Source organism: Arachis ipaensis, chromosome B10 (assembly GCF_059453495.1).
Source record: "Arachis ipaensis isolate K30076 ecotype BB chromosome B10, ASM5945349v1, whole genome shotgun sequence".
Classification (NCBI taxonomy): Eukaryota; Viridiplantae; Streptophyta; class Magnoliopsida; order Fabales; family Fabaceae; genus Arachis; species Arachis ipaensis.
The window spans coordinates 90,839,079-90,852,832 of record NC_142435.1 but is presented as its reverse complement, the minus strand read 5'-3'; the positions used below and the strand labels follow the sequence as shown (position 1 = coordinate 90,852,832).

The following is a 13,754-nucleotide window of genomic DNA, read 5'->3' as shown; positions in this document are numbered from 1 at the left end:
ATTTTGTGAATTTCATTTTCTGTTTGAGTGATTTACTTTTGGTTTTAGTTATACTTCTTCCCTTCTCCCTCTACTCTTTTGTTTTTTCTTTGTTATTTTCAATTCTGTTTGCTAACCCACTAACTGTTTGATATATTGCATCACCCACAACTAACAGCAATTCTGACACAAATACTGTCTGCACCTATTTTCTCTGCTTGTACTTGTTGGTTGTATGACAGGGAGAAGAAGCGGGGCTTCAACTTCCTTTGATTCTGAACCGGAGAGAACCTTCCTTAGACTAAGGAGGGAGGCAAAAGAAAAATGAGTAGTTGGTGCTGAAGAAGAGGAGGAACAGTTTGAGGAATACTTTGAACCAAACATGGAAGAAAACATGGAAAATCATCATGAAGAAGAGACTCACAACCATGGCAGAGGAGGTGGAGAAAATCATGCTGGAGAGGATAGAAGAGTTTTGGGCTCTTACATTAATCCAAACCCAGGCAATTGTGGAAGTAGCATCCAAAAGCCAACAATCCATGCCAACAACTTTGAACTTAAACCACAGCTCATCACCCTTGTTCAGAACAACTGTTCGTTTGGAGGAGGTGTTCAAGAAGACCCCAATCAACATTTGACCACCTTCCTAAGAATATGTGACACAGTGAAATCTAATGGTGTTCATCCTGACTCCTATAGACTGCTCTTATTTCCCTTCTCACTCAGAGACAAGGCAGCCAAGTGGCAGGAATCCTTCCCAAGAGAGAGCTTGACAACTTGGGAGGATGTGGTGAACAAATTCTTAGCAAGATTCTACCCTTCTCAACGAATCAATAGGCTGAGAGCTGAAGTTCAAACCTTCAGGCAACAAGATGGTGAGACTCTGTATGAAGCATGGGAGAAGTTCAAAGACTTAACAAGGAGGTGTCCACCTGACATGTTCAACGAATGGGTCCAGCTGCACATTTTCTATGAAGGGCTCTCGTATGAGTCAAAGAAGGCAGTAGACCATTCATCTGGAGGATCCTTGAACAAGAAGAAGACCATTGAGGAAGCCATAGATGTTATTGAAACAGTAGCAGAAAACAACTACTTTTATGCTTCCGAAAGAGGGAACACAAGAGGAGTGATGGAGCTAAACAATGTAGATGCTCTGTTGGCCCAAAACAAGCTCATTACCCAGCAGCTGGCTGACCTCACCAAGAAGATGGAGAGGAACCAAGTAGCAGCAATCTCCACTTCATCAACAACACAAGAAGGAGTAAACGAAGAAGCAGAGGGGAGTCAGGAGTAAGCCAACTACATTGGGAATTCACCAAGGAAAAACTATGATCCATACTCCAAGACTTACAACCCTGGATAGAGAAACCACCCAAACTTTGGGTGGGGAAGTGAGCAAGATCAAAAGCAATTCACCCAGAGGACATCTCAACACCCCCACAACAACACTTATCCACATACTTATCAAAACCAAAACAACACGTTTGCTCCGAATCACTCATCAATTGATGACAAGCTCTCTAAGATTGAAGCCTTACTTGAAGGAATATGCCAAGAGATTCAAGAAAATAAGGTGTTCAAAGAGGAGGTGCGAGCTAATATTAAGAACCAGGGAGAGACCATTAGGATGCTGGAATTTCAGGTGGGATATTTAGCTGAGAAGATTCCCAAACCTACTGATAGCTTCCCAAGTGACACGGAGAAAAACCCCAAGGGAGAAGCAAAGAAAGTAAGATGGGAAGATTGCAAAATGGTCACTACAAGTGATCAAGAGATTGAAGACAAGCAAAGCAAAGTGTGCAAACAACCTGAAGACAACTCAACAAAGGAGGAGGATAGAGATCACAAAGAACGAAAAATCTCACAACAAGAGCTGCTGAAGCTCTATGCACCATTCCCTCAACTGCTCAATGGTGCTGTGGGAAAAAGAATATACTCAAGGTTCCTAGACTTGTTTGCATCTCTGCATGTGAACATACCATTCATCAAGGCAATTCAACAAATGCATGCATTCATCAAGTATATGAAAGAACTTCTTCCCAAGAAAAGCTCACTCAAGGGAGGGCAGACTATAGTGATGAACAAGGAATGTAGTGCCCTTATTCAACCTGAGTTGCCTACAAAAAGAAGAGACCCAGGAAGTTTTTATATACCTTGTGCCATAGGTGAAAACATGTTCGATAGAGCACTATGTGATTTAGGGGCCAGCATCAACTTACTGCCCTTATCCCTGGTGAAGAGGCTGCAGATCAATGAGATAATGCCCACAGATGTCATTATCAGACTGGCTGACAAAACTCAAAAGCAAGCAATAGGAGTGGTGGAAAATGTGTTGCTAAAAATTGGGAAGTACTTTCTCCCAACAGACTTTGTCATTCTAGACATGGAAGAGAGTCACACTCATCCAATCATATTGGGAAGACCATTTCTAGCTACGGCCAGAGCACTTATTGATGTAGAGAAAGGGGAGCTAATATTGAGAATCCATGATGAACGACTCAGCTTCAATGTTTTCAAACTCTCACAAGAAACAGATCAAGAGGACAAGGAACTAAGCACAAATGATAATGAGACACTGAAGGAGGAAACAAGCACTGAAGCACAGCCAGTTCATTCTGAGATCCCCTTAACTGACAAACAAGGAAAACAGCAATTGCCACAGCTCAAGGAAAAGTTAGAGGAACCTAAACCTCTAGAGGCAGGTGAAGACAGCACCACAGCTCCTTTAGAAAAAGAGGTCACCAAGGGGAAGGCAACCTCAAAAGAAACAAAGAAGAAGGTACCAAGAGGGTGGAAGAACAAGAAGATCCCTACGGAAGACTTCTTTCCAGGGGATAGAGTTGTCTCAGCCTACTTCCCAGATATTCCCCCTAATCTCCCTACTGTGCCATCTCAATTACCCAAGGTCTTCACTATCAACAGAGTTCTTTCCCTGGAACATGTGGAGATTATTGATCCAACCAATGGATACAAGTCCACAGCAAGAGGGGAGGACTTTAAGCACTACCAACCACCATGATGAAGGAAAAATGTCAAGCTAGTGACGCTAAAGAAGTGCTTCATGGGAGGCAACCCATGTTTTATATGCTTTTAGATGATAATGAATAAGTCAATCTTTATGAGCTTCAATCCAAACTTAACAAACAATTGGTGAAAATCTTCTTATGCAGAATATAGTGAGGAACAAGTTTGGTGTTCAAAGCAAACCAAGTTGCATGCTAGTCTTGGGAGCTTTGAACACAAAACTTTCATCACAGTGATTCAAACTAAGTTTGGTGTAACCTCATAGTGCCACCAAAATGCATATAAGGACCCACCAATAGTTAGTTAGTTAGTTGGAATTCATAGATAAACAATCAAATCTTTTCTTCCCCTTTATTAATATTAGCCATAAAATTTATATGGTCATTTTAATATCTTTTATTACTCTACTTAGTTTGTCTTTATAGGAAAGAAAAAGATGCATAAAAAGGGATTGATTGGACAATTAAATGGGGGAGATTTCGCCACTTAATGAAGAGCACTACACACATGTCTCAAGAGGAAACGCATGGGGAAACCCTGCCATGCAACATTGGAGAAAGAAAACCCTTGAAGACCGAACCAATCACTCTCATTAAAGTGATGATCCTTCTCTTTCCTTCATATACAACCCCATCCGTCCATCTAGTAAACATTCATGCAATCCACACCCTTCACTCACTCATGATTTTCTTATATAAGTGAACCTTAGTGCATGCTCACTCCTCACATCCAAATCCCCACTCTCCACACTTCTATTGGCACACTAAACTCTTCATCACAAATTGCTTTAACCAACCCAATCTTCATCTATCCGAAGCCCCAAATCCCCTCAAACAACAATTCAAGTCATGGCATCATCAAGCTCAAAGAGGCAAAAGAGAAAAGGGCCTATGGAGAGTGCTCCTTTTGATGACAAGAGATTCAAAACTGCCTTTCATGAGCATGAATTTGAGCAGATAAGTGCTAGAAGGATATTGCCAGAATTAATCTTCCAAATCAATGCCAATGAATCACCACAGATTTGGAGAAAAATCGAACAGAGGGGGTGGCAATTGCTCACCAGTCCAGAGGGGAAGATCAATGGAAACCTCATCAAAGAATTCTATGCAAATGCAGTTAGAGAGGATAAGACCAAAGCCCCAACCTTCAAAAGCTATGTGAGAGGAAAGGAGGTGGACTTCAACCCAAGTGCCATAACAAGAGCTCTTCACTTGTAATCACCTCATTTTGATGAGGAGAGTTATCAGGGAAGGATAAGTAGAAGCCCCGATAAGGATGAGCTCTCAGAAATAGCATCAGATATCTGTGTCATAGCCGCTGACTGGGAGAGGTATTCAGATGGGAGACCAAAATTCATAAAAAGGGGAGACCTTCACCCTGAGGCCAAAGGGTGGTTTGAGCTTGTAAGGAGGTCCATCCTACCAGCTGCTAATAATTCAGAGGTTAACATCAATCGAGCCACTATGGTACAATGCTTAGTGCAAGGTGGGGAAATCAAGGTGCATGAGCTCATTGCCGAAGGGATTCAAGAGTCAGCTGAGAAAGCTGAGTCAGGTGCCAGACTTTGGTACCCCAGTACCATTCCCCGCTTGTGCAACAAGGCCAAGGTAATATTTGAGGACAGCAGCCCAGACTGGGTGAACCCAGGGAGGCCAGTCACACTCGAGCGAATGGTCTATACCACACCGGCTCAGCAACTAAGAAGGCCACATATAGGAAGGCAAAGGGCCCAGGAAGAAGCTCATCAAGAGGAATATCATCAAGAAGAATATCAACAAGAAGAGCATCATGACCCAGCCAACTTGAATATGACTCACCTTCTAAGAGCCATTGAAGATTTGGGACAGAGACATATGGAAGGACAAGAGCAAATGCTGAACCTTCAAACCAACTGGCTGAGCCAACAAGAAGCATGGCAAAAACAACAAATGGAGCAGCAGCAGGAACACTACTCCCGGCTCACTCAAGCCATCAACCAAGTGAATGAGAGGCAAGAACTTCAAGAGAAGCACTTGCAAGAACTCAACCAGCGGCAGATAGCCCAAATGAAAACTTTCAATGAGCTCAGTGTACTCAATGAAGGGAGGCAACTACATAGGGAGGAGTTCTATGTAAATACTCAAGCCAAGTTGAACTACGTGACCAGTAATATGCATCAGCTACACTATGCCATCCCTACATATGATGAAGTCCAAAAAGATTTTGTAGAACAAGAAGAGAGGATGGTGAAACAGCAAAAGGAGACACTCAAGAAGAAGATGGAAGATGGTGGTTTCTGGAAGAAGCTGCTTGGAAAAGGCAAAGGAAGTGGAAGCACAAGCATTCAAGAGAGACACAATGAGGACAAGCAAGGAGGGGAGCAGAGACATCCACATGAATGAAAGGTGGTGGAGTTCTTTTTAGTTCATTGTTTTATATGCTTTAAATAAGGAAGATCTTGTATGAAATAGAACCTGCTTCCATGTTATGTTTAAACTTTTTAAAATTCTGTCTTTTAAATCGTCCTTCTGAATAGGTCCATGATTTCTGGTTTAAATGTCACTGCATCATTCCCTTATTTACTTGTAAGCTTGTCCCTTTTGAATCAAATTAAAGAAGAGAATGTTTATCTTTTTAAAAGACCAGAGTAGGGTTCCTAATGTGGAGGTGCATTCATGAATCTTTGGGGTAGTCATAAGTTAGCTAAGTTGGTTCAACCACAAGGCTAGGAGGACAACTATCTATCCTGAATACCATGCTTTGAATACACTCATGAGACTAAGTTAATAACAAGATCCTAAGAAGAAAAAAGGGAAAGAACAATGGAAGTGAAAAACAAAAGAAAAAGAGTAAGCAATAAGGCTAGGCATCAATGGTTTTACCATTAAGGCAAGTGTCTGTGGTGCTCCTGTGTGAGGGATCTACTTGGATGAATAATCTCTTAGGGGTGCTTTATCACTTGGTAACATGGGTTAACTAACCCGGGATTATCAGCTGAAAATCCATTATCAAGAGTAACCCTCACTACAGAGCATTTAGTAACCCAAAGAGGTGCTGGACACCAAGGTCTCAAGAAAAGAAAATAAATAAACTATATGCCTGTGGTGTGTATGTATGGGGGAGAGACTTGAGGGAGTAAGTCCTTAGGGGTGCTTCAACACCTAGCACCTTGAACCAACTGGTTCGGGAGTGTTGGTTGAAAGCTTATCTTAAAGAGTTGCCCCCTTACAGAGCACTTAGCCTAAATAACACAAATAACCCTTGAAATAACAATAAAAGGATCAATGAATAAAAGTCTCATGAGATATAAAAAAAGTAAGTGTTTAGGGACATGATAATGGTCTGAAAGCCAGTAATGGAATGAACCTAAGTTGCTATGCATGAAACCACCATAAAATCAGTAATATGACTTCCACAAGGATGACTCATTCCTCTGGATATTCCATTCATCATTCTCTTGTTCCAGTACTTGCTTAGGGACAAGCAAGCTTTAAGTTTGGTGTTGTGATGCCAGGGCATCTTGGCCAGTTTCACTGACCTTTTCTTTACTATTTTTAGGATAGTTTCATACATTTCTTTAGGAAATAGGCTAGTTTTAGGTAAATATTCACTTATGCCTTGATTCAAGCATACATTGTGCATTTTACATAATTTCATGAGGATTTTGCATAAGTTTAGTGACAAATATTTTGTTGCATTACTCATGACTTGGACTAGATCTTTGATGCACTTTATTTCTTGATTTCAGGACCAAAAAGGAAGCAAGAAAATGGGAGGTAACTTGCAAGATTAATGAGAAAAGTGATTGCCAATAACATTCTCAAAAAGCCATCAATGCCCACGTTAGAGAGTCACGTTAACTAAGTTAACGTGAACTCTAACGTGGAGAAGAGAAGTTGAGCCAACGTTAATGACACTTAACATTGTCACTAACATTGGCAATTACTCATAAGTGGCCACGTTAGAAGCCACGTTAACCTAGTTAACGTGGCCTCTAACGTTAAGGGGGGAAGAGAAGCCAACGTTAGTGACACTCAACATTGTCACTAACGTTGGCCTATGATGCAAAGTACCACGTTAACTCCCACGTTAACTTGGTTAACGTGGGAACTAACGTAAAGGATGAAGAGTTGTCGACAACGTTAGTGACACTCAACATTGTCACTAACGTTGAAGCAACCACACAACCCCCAAGAGTCACGTTAACCTCCACGTTAACTTAGTTAACGTGGAAGCTAAGGATGAGGAATGAAGGATGAGCCAACGTTAGTGACACTCAATATTGTCACTAACGTTGGGATGGCTAAAGATGGCTACGTTAGAGGCCACGTTAACCTAGTTAACGTGGACTCTAACGTGAGACCCAGGGGCACATTGGAACGTTAGTGACAATGTTGAGTGTCACTAACGTTCTCGAAGGTTGGCAAGGACCACGTTAGAAGCCACATTAACCTAGTTAACATGGGCTTTAACGTGAAATAAGAAGGGGCACACTGGAACGTTAGTGACAATGTTGGGTGTCACTAACGTTCTCGAAGGATTAACAAGGCAACGTTAAAAGCCACGTTAACCTAGTTAACGTGGGTTTTAACGTAAGGCAAAGGGGTGCATTGGAACGTTAGTGACAATGTTAAGTGTCACTAACGTTCTCGAACTTATATTCTCACTAAATATTAACACCCCTAACGTCCTGAGCTGAAATCTCTGCCCACTTAGCACTTTCTCTCTGCAAGCAAAGCCAAGCCCAAATGAAGAAAAGAACTGCTTCAAACTCAAGATCCAAAGGCCCAAGACTTGAAGAGTAAACTAGAAGCTGAGAAGAGTAGTATATATAGGAGTAGCTTTGAATTGTAAAGAAGCTCTGGAGGCTGGGAAAAAGAGAACTACTCTCTGTATTTTACTTTCTTTGCAAATTCTAGTTTTATGATGTATTCTCCATTTTTGTTTTCATTTTCAAGAGTTATGAACAACTAAACCCCTTTCATTGGGTTAGGGAGCTCTGTTGTAAATTGATGGATCAATACTAATTTTCATTATTCTTCTTCTATCTTTCCTCTTGATTTTACTTGAAAGCTTTCGATCTTCATCCAATTGAGTAGTTATCTTGGAAGAGAAGCTATTCAAACTTGGATCTCTTTTGAACCTTGAAAGAGGAATGAAGAGATCAAGCTAGAAATGCTTTCTCATGCTGGACCGAATTGGGTTTGGATGGGTATGTGACTATAACCCTCTCAATACTTGATTTGGGAAATGCATGTAATATAATCAGTGACCATACTTCATCTCTTCTCATGAGCAATTGACCAAGGAATTGGCTATTGATCAAGATTTTAGAGATTGAATTGCAAGAAATTGTAATTCAATCACTTAAGATTGCCAAGGAGATCAATGAGTGCATTGATTGAGGAAGAGATGAAAATGAACTTGATCCGGAGAATTGCAACATCTCCTAAGCCCAATGAACTCCCCATCTCTGATCTTACCCATTCTCTTTAATTTCTGCCATTTACTTTTATGAGCAAATCCCCCATTCCCATTTACAATTTTGCAATTTATTTTTAGTCATTTACTTCCAGTACTTTAATTCTAGCATTTACTTTTCTGTTATTTACATTCCTGCCATTTTATTTTCTGCAACTCTCAACCCAAATCCTGGATTCGCTCAACTAGAACATTCTTCTAATTAAAGTTGCTTGATCAATCAATCCCTGTGGGATTCGACCTCACTCTATTGTGAGTTTTTACTTGACGACAACTTCGGTACGCTTGCCGAAGGGAGATTTGTTGAGAGACAAGTTTTCCGTGCATCAATTTTTTCTCTTTTTTTCGCAAGCTTTTCTCTATTCACTGCTTTTTCTTGCTTCAAGAATCATTTTTATGATTTTTCAGATCATCAAATAACATTTCTCATTTTTCATTATTCTTCAAGAGCCAACAATTTTAACATTCATAAACAACAAATTGAAAAGACATATGCACTGTTCAAGCATTCATTCAGAAAACAAAAAGTATTGTCACCATATCAAAATAATTAAACTAAATTCAAGGATGAATTCGAAATTCATGTACTTCTTGTTCTTTTGTAATTAAAACATTTTTCATTTAAGAAAAGTGATGGATTCATAGGACATTCATAGCTTTAAGACATAGACACTTAAACACTAATGATCATATAGTAAAGACACAAACATAAATAAACATCACTACAAGAAAAATACCCATTCAGCCACACTTTTTTTAAGCTACATTTGAAAAGCGTAGCCTATTCATAGAATAGGCTACGCTTTTCTCAGTGTTGCCTTTTTATAAAAGAAAAGGAAACACAATTCTGGCATCATTTAAAAAGTGTAGCCTTAGGTATTATAGAAATCACTTATAAAGCGTAGCCGTATATTGATATCTACGAGTTCAATTTTTGTATTAAAGAGAGTGCTTTTCAAGGGTAGCCTATTTATTAAGTTTTGGGTGCACTTTAAAAGTGATGCCTAATGTATCTAAAGCCAAAAGCTTACACTTGATAAATTTTTTTCCTCACTTTCTCAAAAGAAAACTCACACACTTAGTCAAATTTTTGTCCCTTCAAAACTCACACTTAGTAGCCTTCAGAAACCCTCTCACCATCAAAAAAGATGTAAGATCCAAAATTTTCGAAAAATATTACTACGAGTTAATTTCAACTTATATATTCATTAAAAATTTTATTTTTAGAAATTATTTTATTAAAAGTAATTAAATCAAGTTTTGATAATTAAATTGAAAATTTTACTTAATCTTATAATTATTGAATAATTTTATATATTTAAATTATACAACTTAACAGTTGTAAAAGAATAAGAATTTTATACGATTTAGTTAAATAATTGAGATTTTAGAATTTAATACTTTAATTTTTATAAACAGAAAATAAATTATATTTCTAATTTTAAAATTAGAATATTTGATTAAAAACTGATTAGTAAATTAATAATTAAGTAGTATTTTTAAAATAATTTTAAAAGAGCAAATTAGATTTTAATTTTTTATAATATACTTTAATTTTATTAAAATTGACCAAACCCCAATTTACCCGAAATTTTTAATTTCACTTTTGTCCCAAATTATACCCTAATTCCTAAATTAATCCCCAAAAAGCCCTAACCCCTTCTAACCTAGCCACCGCCAAAGTTTCCCTTCTCTGACCAATACACAGCAGCAGTTTTCCTTTCTTCCTAATTCAACCTAAGACACAGCAGCAGTAAAAGGAAAAGAGGGAAAAGGGATAGCGGAGAGAAAGAGAGAACCGAGGGGGAAGAAGAGAAGAGGAAGGTTGCGCCGGCGCCACTGGCCATCGCCGCTTCGTTGTCGTCGTCCTCGCGAGCCGCCACCGCCGGCCTGGAGCCCGCCGCTCGTGTCTCGCCGCGTCGCCATCTCGCCGCGGGACTTGGTGCTGTCACTGCCATCGCGTCGTTTGGAGAGGAAGAGTCGTGCCTGAGAGAAGGAGAATCAGGAGGAGCGTCGCGCAGGACGGAGGTGACGCCTTGTTGTCGCGGTGCTTCCATGGCCACCGACGCGCCGCCGCACTTCATGGTAACCGCCGAAGCCTTCGTCACCACAGACACAGTCAACGCTGATTAGGGCAGAGGAGAGTGGAAAGCATGAGCGATGCACGGAAGACAAAGGAGCAGAAACGCGATAAGGGGGAGAAGGGCGAGGTCTGCTCTCATGCCGTCCTGCTCCGCCACCGCTGCTGCCATCGATTAGATTGAATTTGTATGCTCTATTTTATCACCGCTATGGTTTCCATATTCTGATTTTAATTCTAGTCCTTACTTTATCTTGAATCCCAGGGTTGTAATTTCTTTTAATTCCTATCCAATTTGAATATTCTGTTTTGCTGCAACCATGGCCACTGCTGTGAGGACTAACATTATCGCTATATGGCTTTTTATTTTCTGTTTATAACTTACTTCAATTTCTCTTGGTTTGCAGTCACTAAGAAAAATGAACCACCCAAATATTGTGAAGCTAAAGGAAGTTATTCGAGAAAGTGACATTCTGTACTTTGTTTTTGAGTACATGGTGGGTGGCCAGTTCCTCATTAGATGTGGTCTGCATCATCTTGTGCAAAGTCCAGTAATTGATGTTTCAATTTTTTGGGTGATTTAGGAATGCAACCTGTACCAACTTATGAAAGACAGGGAGAAGATGTTTTCTGAGGGTGAAGTTAGGAATTGGTGTTTTCAAGTTTTCCAAGGTCTTTCTTATATGCACCAGTGGGGATACTTCCACCGTTATCTGAAGCCTGGTACGTTTATCATTGCATCCGAATCCTTTGTTAAATGTGCTATATGATAAAATAGAGAACATGCTTTTTGAGTATGTTAGCTTTTTTTTTCAAACTTCTCAAGAATTACCTAGCTTTGTCTATCAATTATGAATCATTTAGGTTGACATTTTAATGAAGTTGTTATTGTGCAGCAAATGGAGATTTATACTATGGTCTATTCTGATTTTGGCCTAGCACGTGAGATCAGTTCACAACCACCCTACACTGAGTATGTCTCCACACGGTGGTAAGTGCTTTCAACTTTTGTATGTAATTTGTTCAGTTGTGTATTGTGCAGTTTATAAGTTGTACGCTGGCTTCTGTTAGGTATCGTGCTCCTGAAGTGCTACTTCAATCTTATCTGTATAGCTCCAAAGTTGGTAAGTATATGCTTTAAACAGCGATAATGATCAAATTAATACTGTTTGGAGTGATGATAAGTACCATTTTATTTACTGAATTTTCTGTCACTCATTTAGACATGTGGGCAATGGGTGCTATAATGGCTGAACTGTTCTCTCTTCGTCCTCTTTTCCCTGGTGCCAGGTAGTCTCTCTCTCTCTCTCTCTCTCTCTCTCTCAAATACGATCTTCCGTCGAAGATCTTATGTCGTGTTATCGATGTTAAGTGTCTGGTAATGTTTATCTTCTTTTGGTTCCTTATGTTGTGTTATGTGTTCTTGATTGGTAATGTTTATCTAATAATTCTCAGTCCTGGTTTTTGTGAATCTACTTCAAGTTTCAAATGGCACTTTCAAACATGTGCTACTGACCTACTGTACCAATTTCAATATGATAATGCCTGAATTCAAAAGGAAAAGAAAGAAAATAGAAAACAAGTACTTTAGTAGCACAAAAAGTCAACTTTAAAAGTTTGACACATTGTAATTTGATCTTATATATTGATGGGTAAATTACTTTAATTAGTAAGAATCTCTAATCCACAAATGTTTGTGTTTTGGCTGCTGGAATCAGACTATTTCGTGAACAGTATTGTATGACAAGAAGACTGGAACTAATTTGCTTCAATGGCCAGTGGAAGAAATAGAGAGCTTGAGACTTAGCAGTGATGAATTTAAGGAATTATTGGTTAAACCTGGCACAGTAGTGCCATTACACATTGGCCCTGCAACACAGGATTTTTCCATAGTTATTGCTTGTATTGTTACAACTTGTATCTCACAATAATCATGGTTTTACTTTACATTTTCCTGATTTTTATTTATTTATTTTTTGTTGTTCAGTTGGACATATTTTTTGGACCATTTGGCATTTTGGCTATTGCAAATGACCAACTTTCTGAACTAACACCAATTTATTTCTGTCTTTCAAATTATGGAAATGGAACCTCAACTACTACAACTATTACTACTTCTACTTCTACTTCCTTCTGTGTTGATGAAACTAGGTACTATTAACTAATGAATCATCATCATTCATATTTGTTTCTTCCTTTATTAGGAGAAAGTGACAAAATATATGAGTTGTTGGATAATAATGCAGGTCATCAAAGGCACCTGATGTATCAAAGCTAGTTTTCGGAAGCAAATTGTCTATTCTAAGTGATGAAAAACTATCATTGAAGGTATTGGTAAGTAGTGTCAATTAACCTATTTGGTCTCACGTGACTTGATTCACGAGATAATATTAAAATTGGATTATCAAAAATCACACATAAGTCGATATGGTTCATTAAACTGATTAAAGATTCAATACTTTCAATTTAGTTCTTGAAAGATATCACTATGTGTCAAGTTGGTAAGTTAACTTTACTACTATGTCACTAATGATCCCTGACATATGGAGACACCTGCACTCTTTTCTTTGATGGCATGTTAAGCATATCATCTAATTAACTTGTGGCAATGACTTCTCAGCTTTCCAAGGCAAAAAAATGAGAGTGGGCCTTTACGAATAGAGGACGCCGGAATCAGTTGCGCTCAATGGGAGAAGCCAAGAATTTGCTTCAATATATGTTCAATTCAGTCGCAGATGTTAGGTGCTCTATTTGGCATCAATTTGTTTTTTTCTCTTCTATCAGAAGATTAATAACTTTTATTAGAAGATACTTATGTAGAATACAATATTTTGGTTTTTTATAGTTTATTAGTAGTAAATTCTAAGTGGTCTAATGTATATTTTGATATGGGTATATTTAATTTAGTGTGAGATGTATGAATACTCATTTATGATCATCTCAATATTTTTAGTTCATTATAAATATATTTTGTTAAAGGATAATTTTTATTATTTAAAGAATATTGTATGGTATTATTATGTATTTATTTTTATTTTATAATTTTTGACCAATTTAATTAAAAAAATAGGATTATATATATAATCATATTACTAAATATTAGGTTTTAAAAAAAATTATTAGAATATATATATATATAGAAAATAAAAAAAAACAATGAGGGACCTAAGGCTACACTTATATACAGTAGCTATAGTATACAAAAAAAAAA

General features: G+C 38.3%; 1 protein-coding gene and 1 non-coding gene across 2 annotated transcripts; one reads left to right on the top strand and one right to left on the bottom strand.

The window, feature by feature from the left end:
* Positions 1 to 814: 814 nt before the first annotated feature.
* On the bottom strand, positions 815 to 918 carry LOC148580834 (small nucleolar RNA R71). The gene has a single exon (XR_015895714.1). It is a non-coding gene; the product is annotated as a small nucleolar RNA R71 (small nucleolar RNA).
* Positions 919 to 11,442: 10,524 nt separating this feature from the next.
* On the top strand, positions 11,443 to 13,184 carry LOC107621996 (cyclin-dependent kinase F-4-like). Its single transcript, XM_088487830.1, has 5 exons — positions 11,443 to 11,534; positions 11,615 to 11,667; positions 11,767 to 11,833; positions 12,790 to 12,877; positions 13,164 to 13,184. The coding sequence occupies exons 1-5, from the start codon at positions 11,443 to 11,445 to the stop codon at positions 13,182 to 13,184; spliced, it is 321 nt and encodes a 106-aa protein (XP_088343956.1).
* The last annotated feature ends 570 nt before the right edge of the window (positions 13,185 to 13,754 follow it).

Coding starts and splice junctions, on each gene's coding strand:
- LOC107621996 (XM_088487830.1), top strand. CDS start 11,443: ATGGAGATTTATACTATGGTCTATTCTGATTTTGGCCTAGCACGTGAG. Junction 11,834..12,789: donor CCTCTTTTCCCTGGTGCCAG/GTAGTCTCTCTC, acceptor ATAATAATGCAG/GTCATCAAAGGCACCTGATG. Junction 12,878..13,163: donor AACTATCATTGAAGGTATTG/GTAAGTAGTGTC, acceptor ATGACTTCTCAG/CTTTCCAAGGCAAAAAAATG.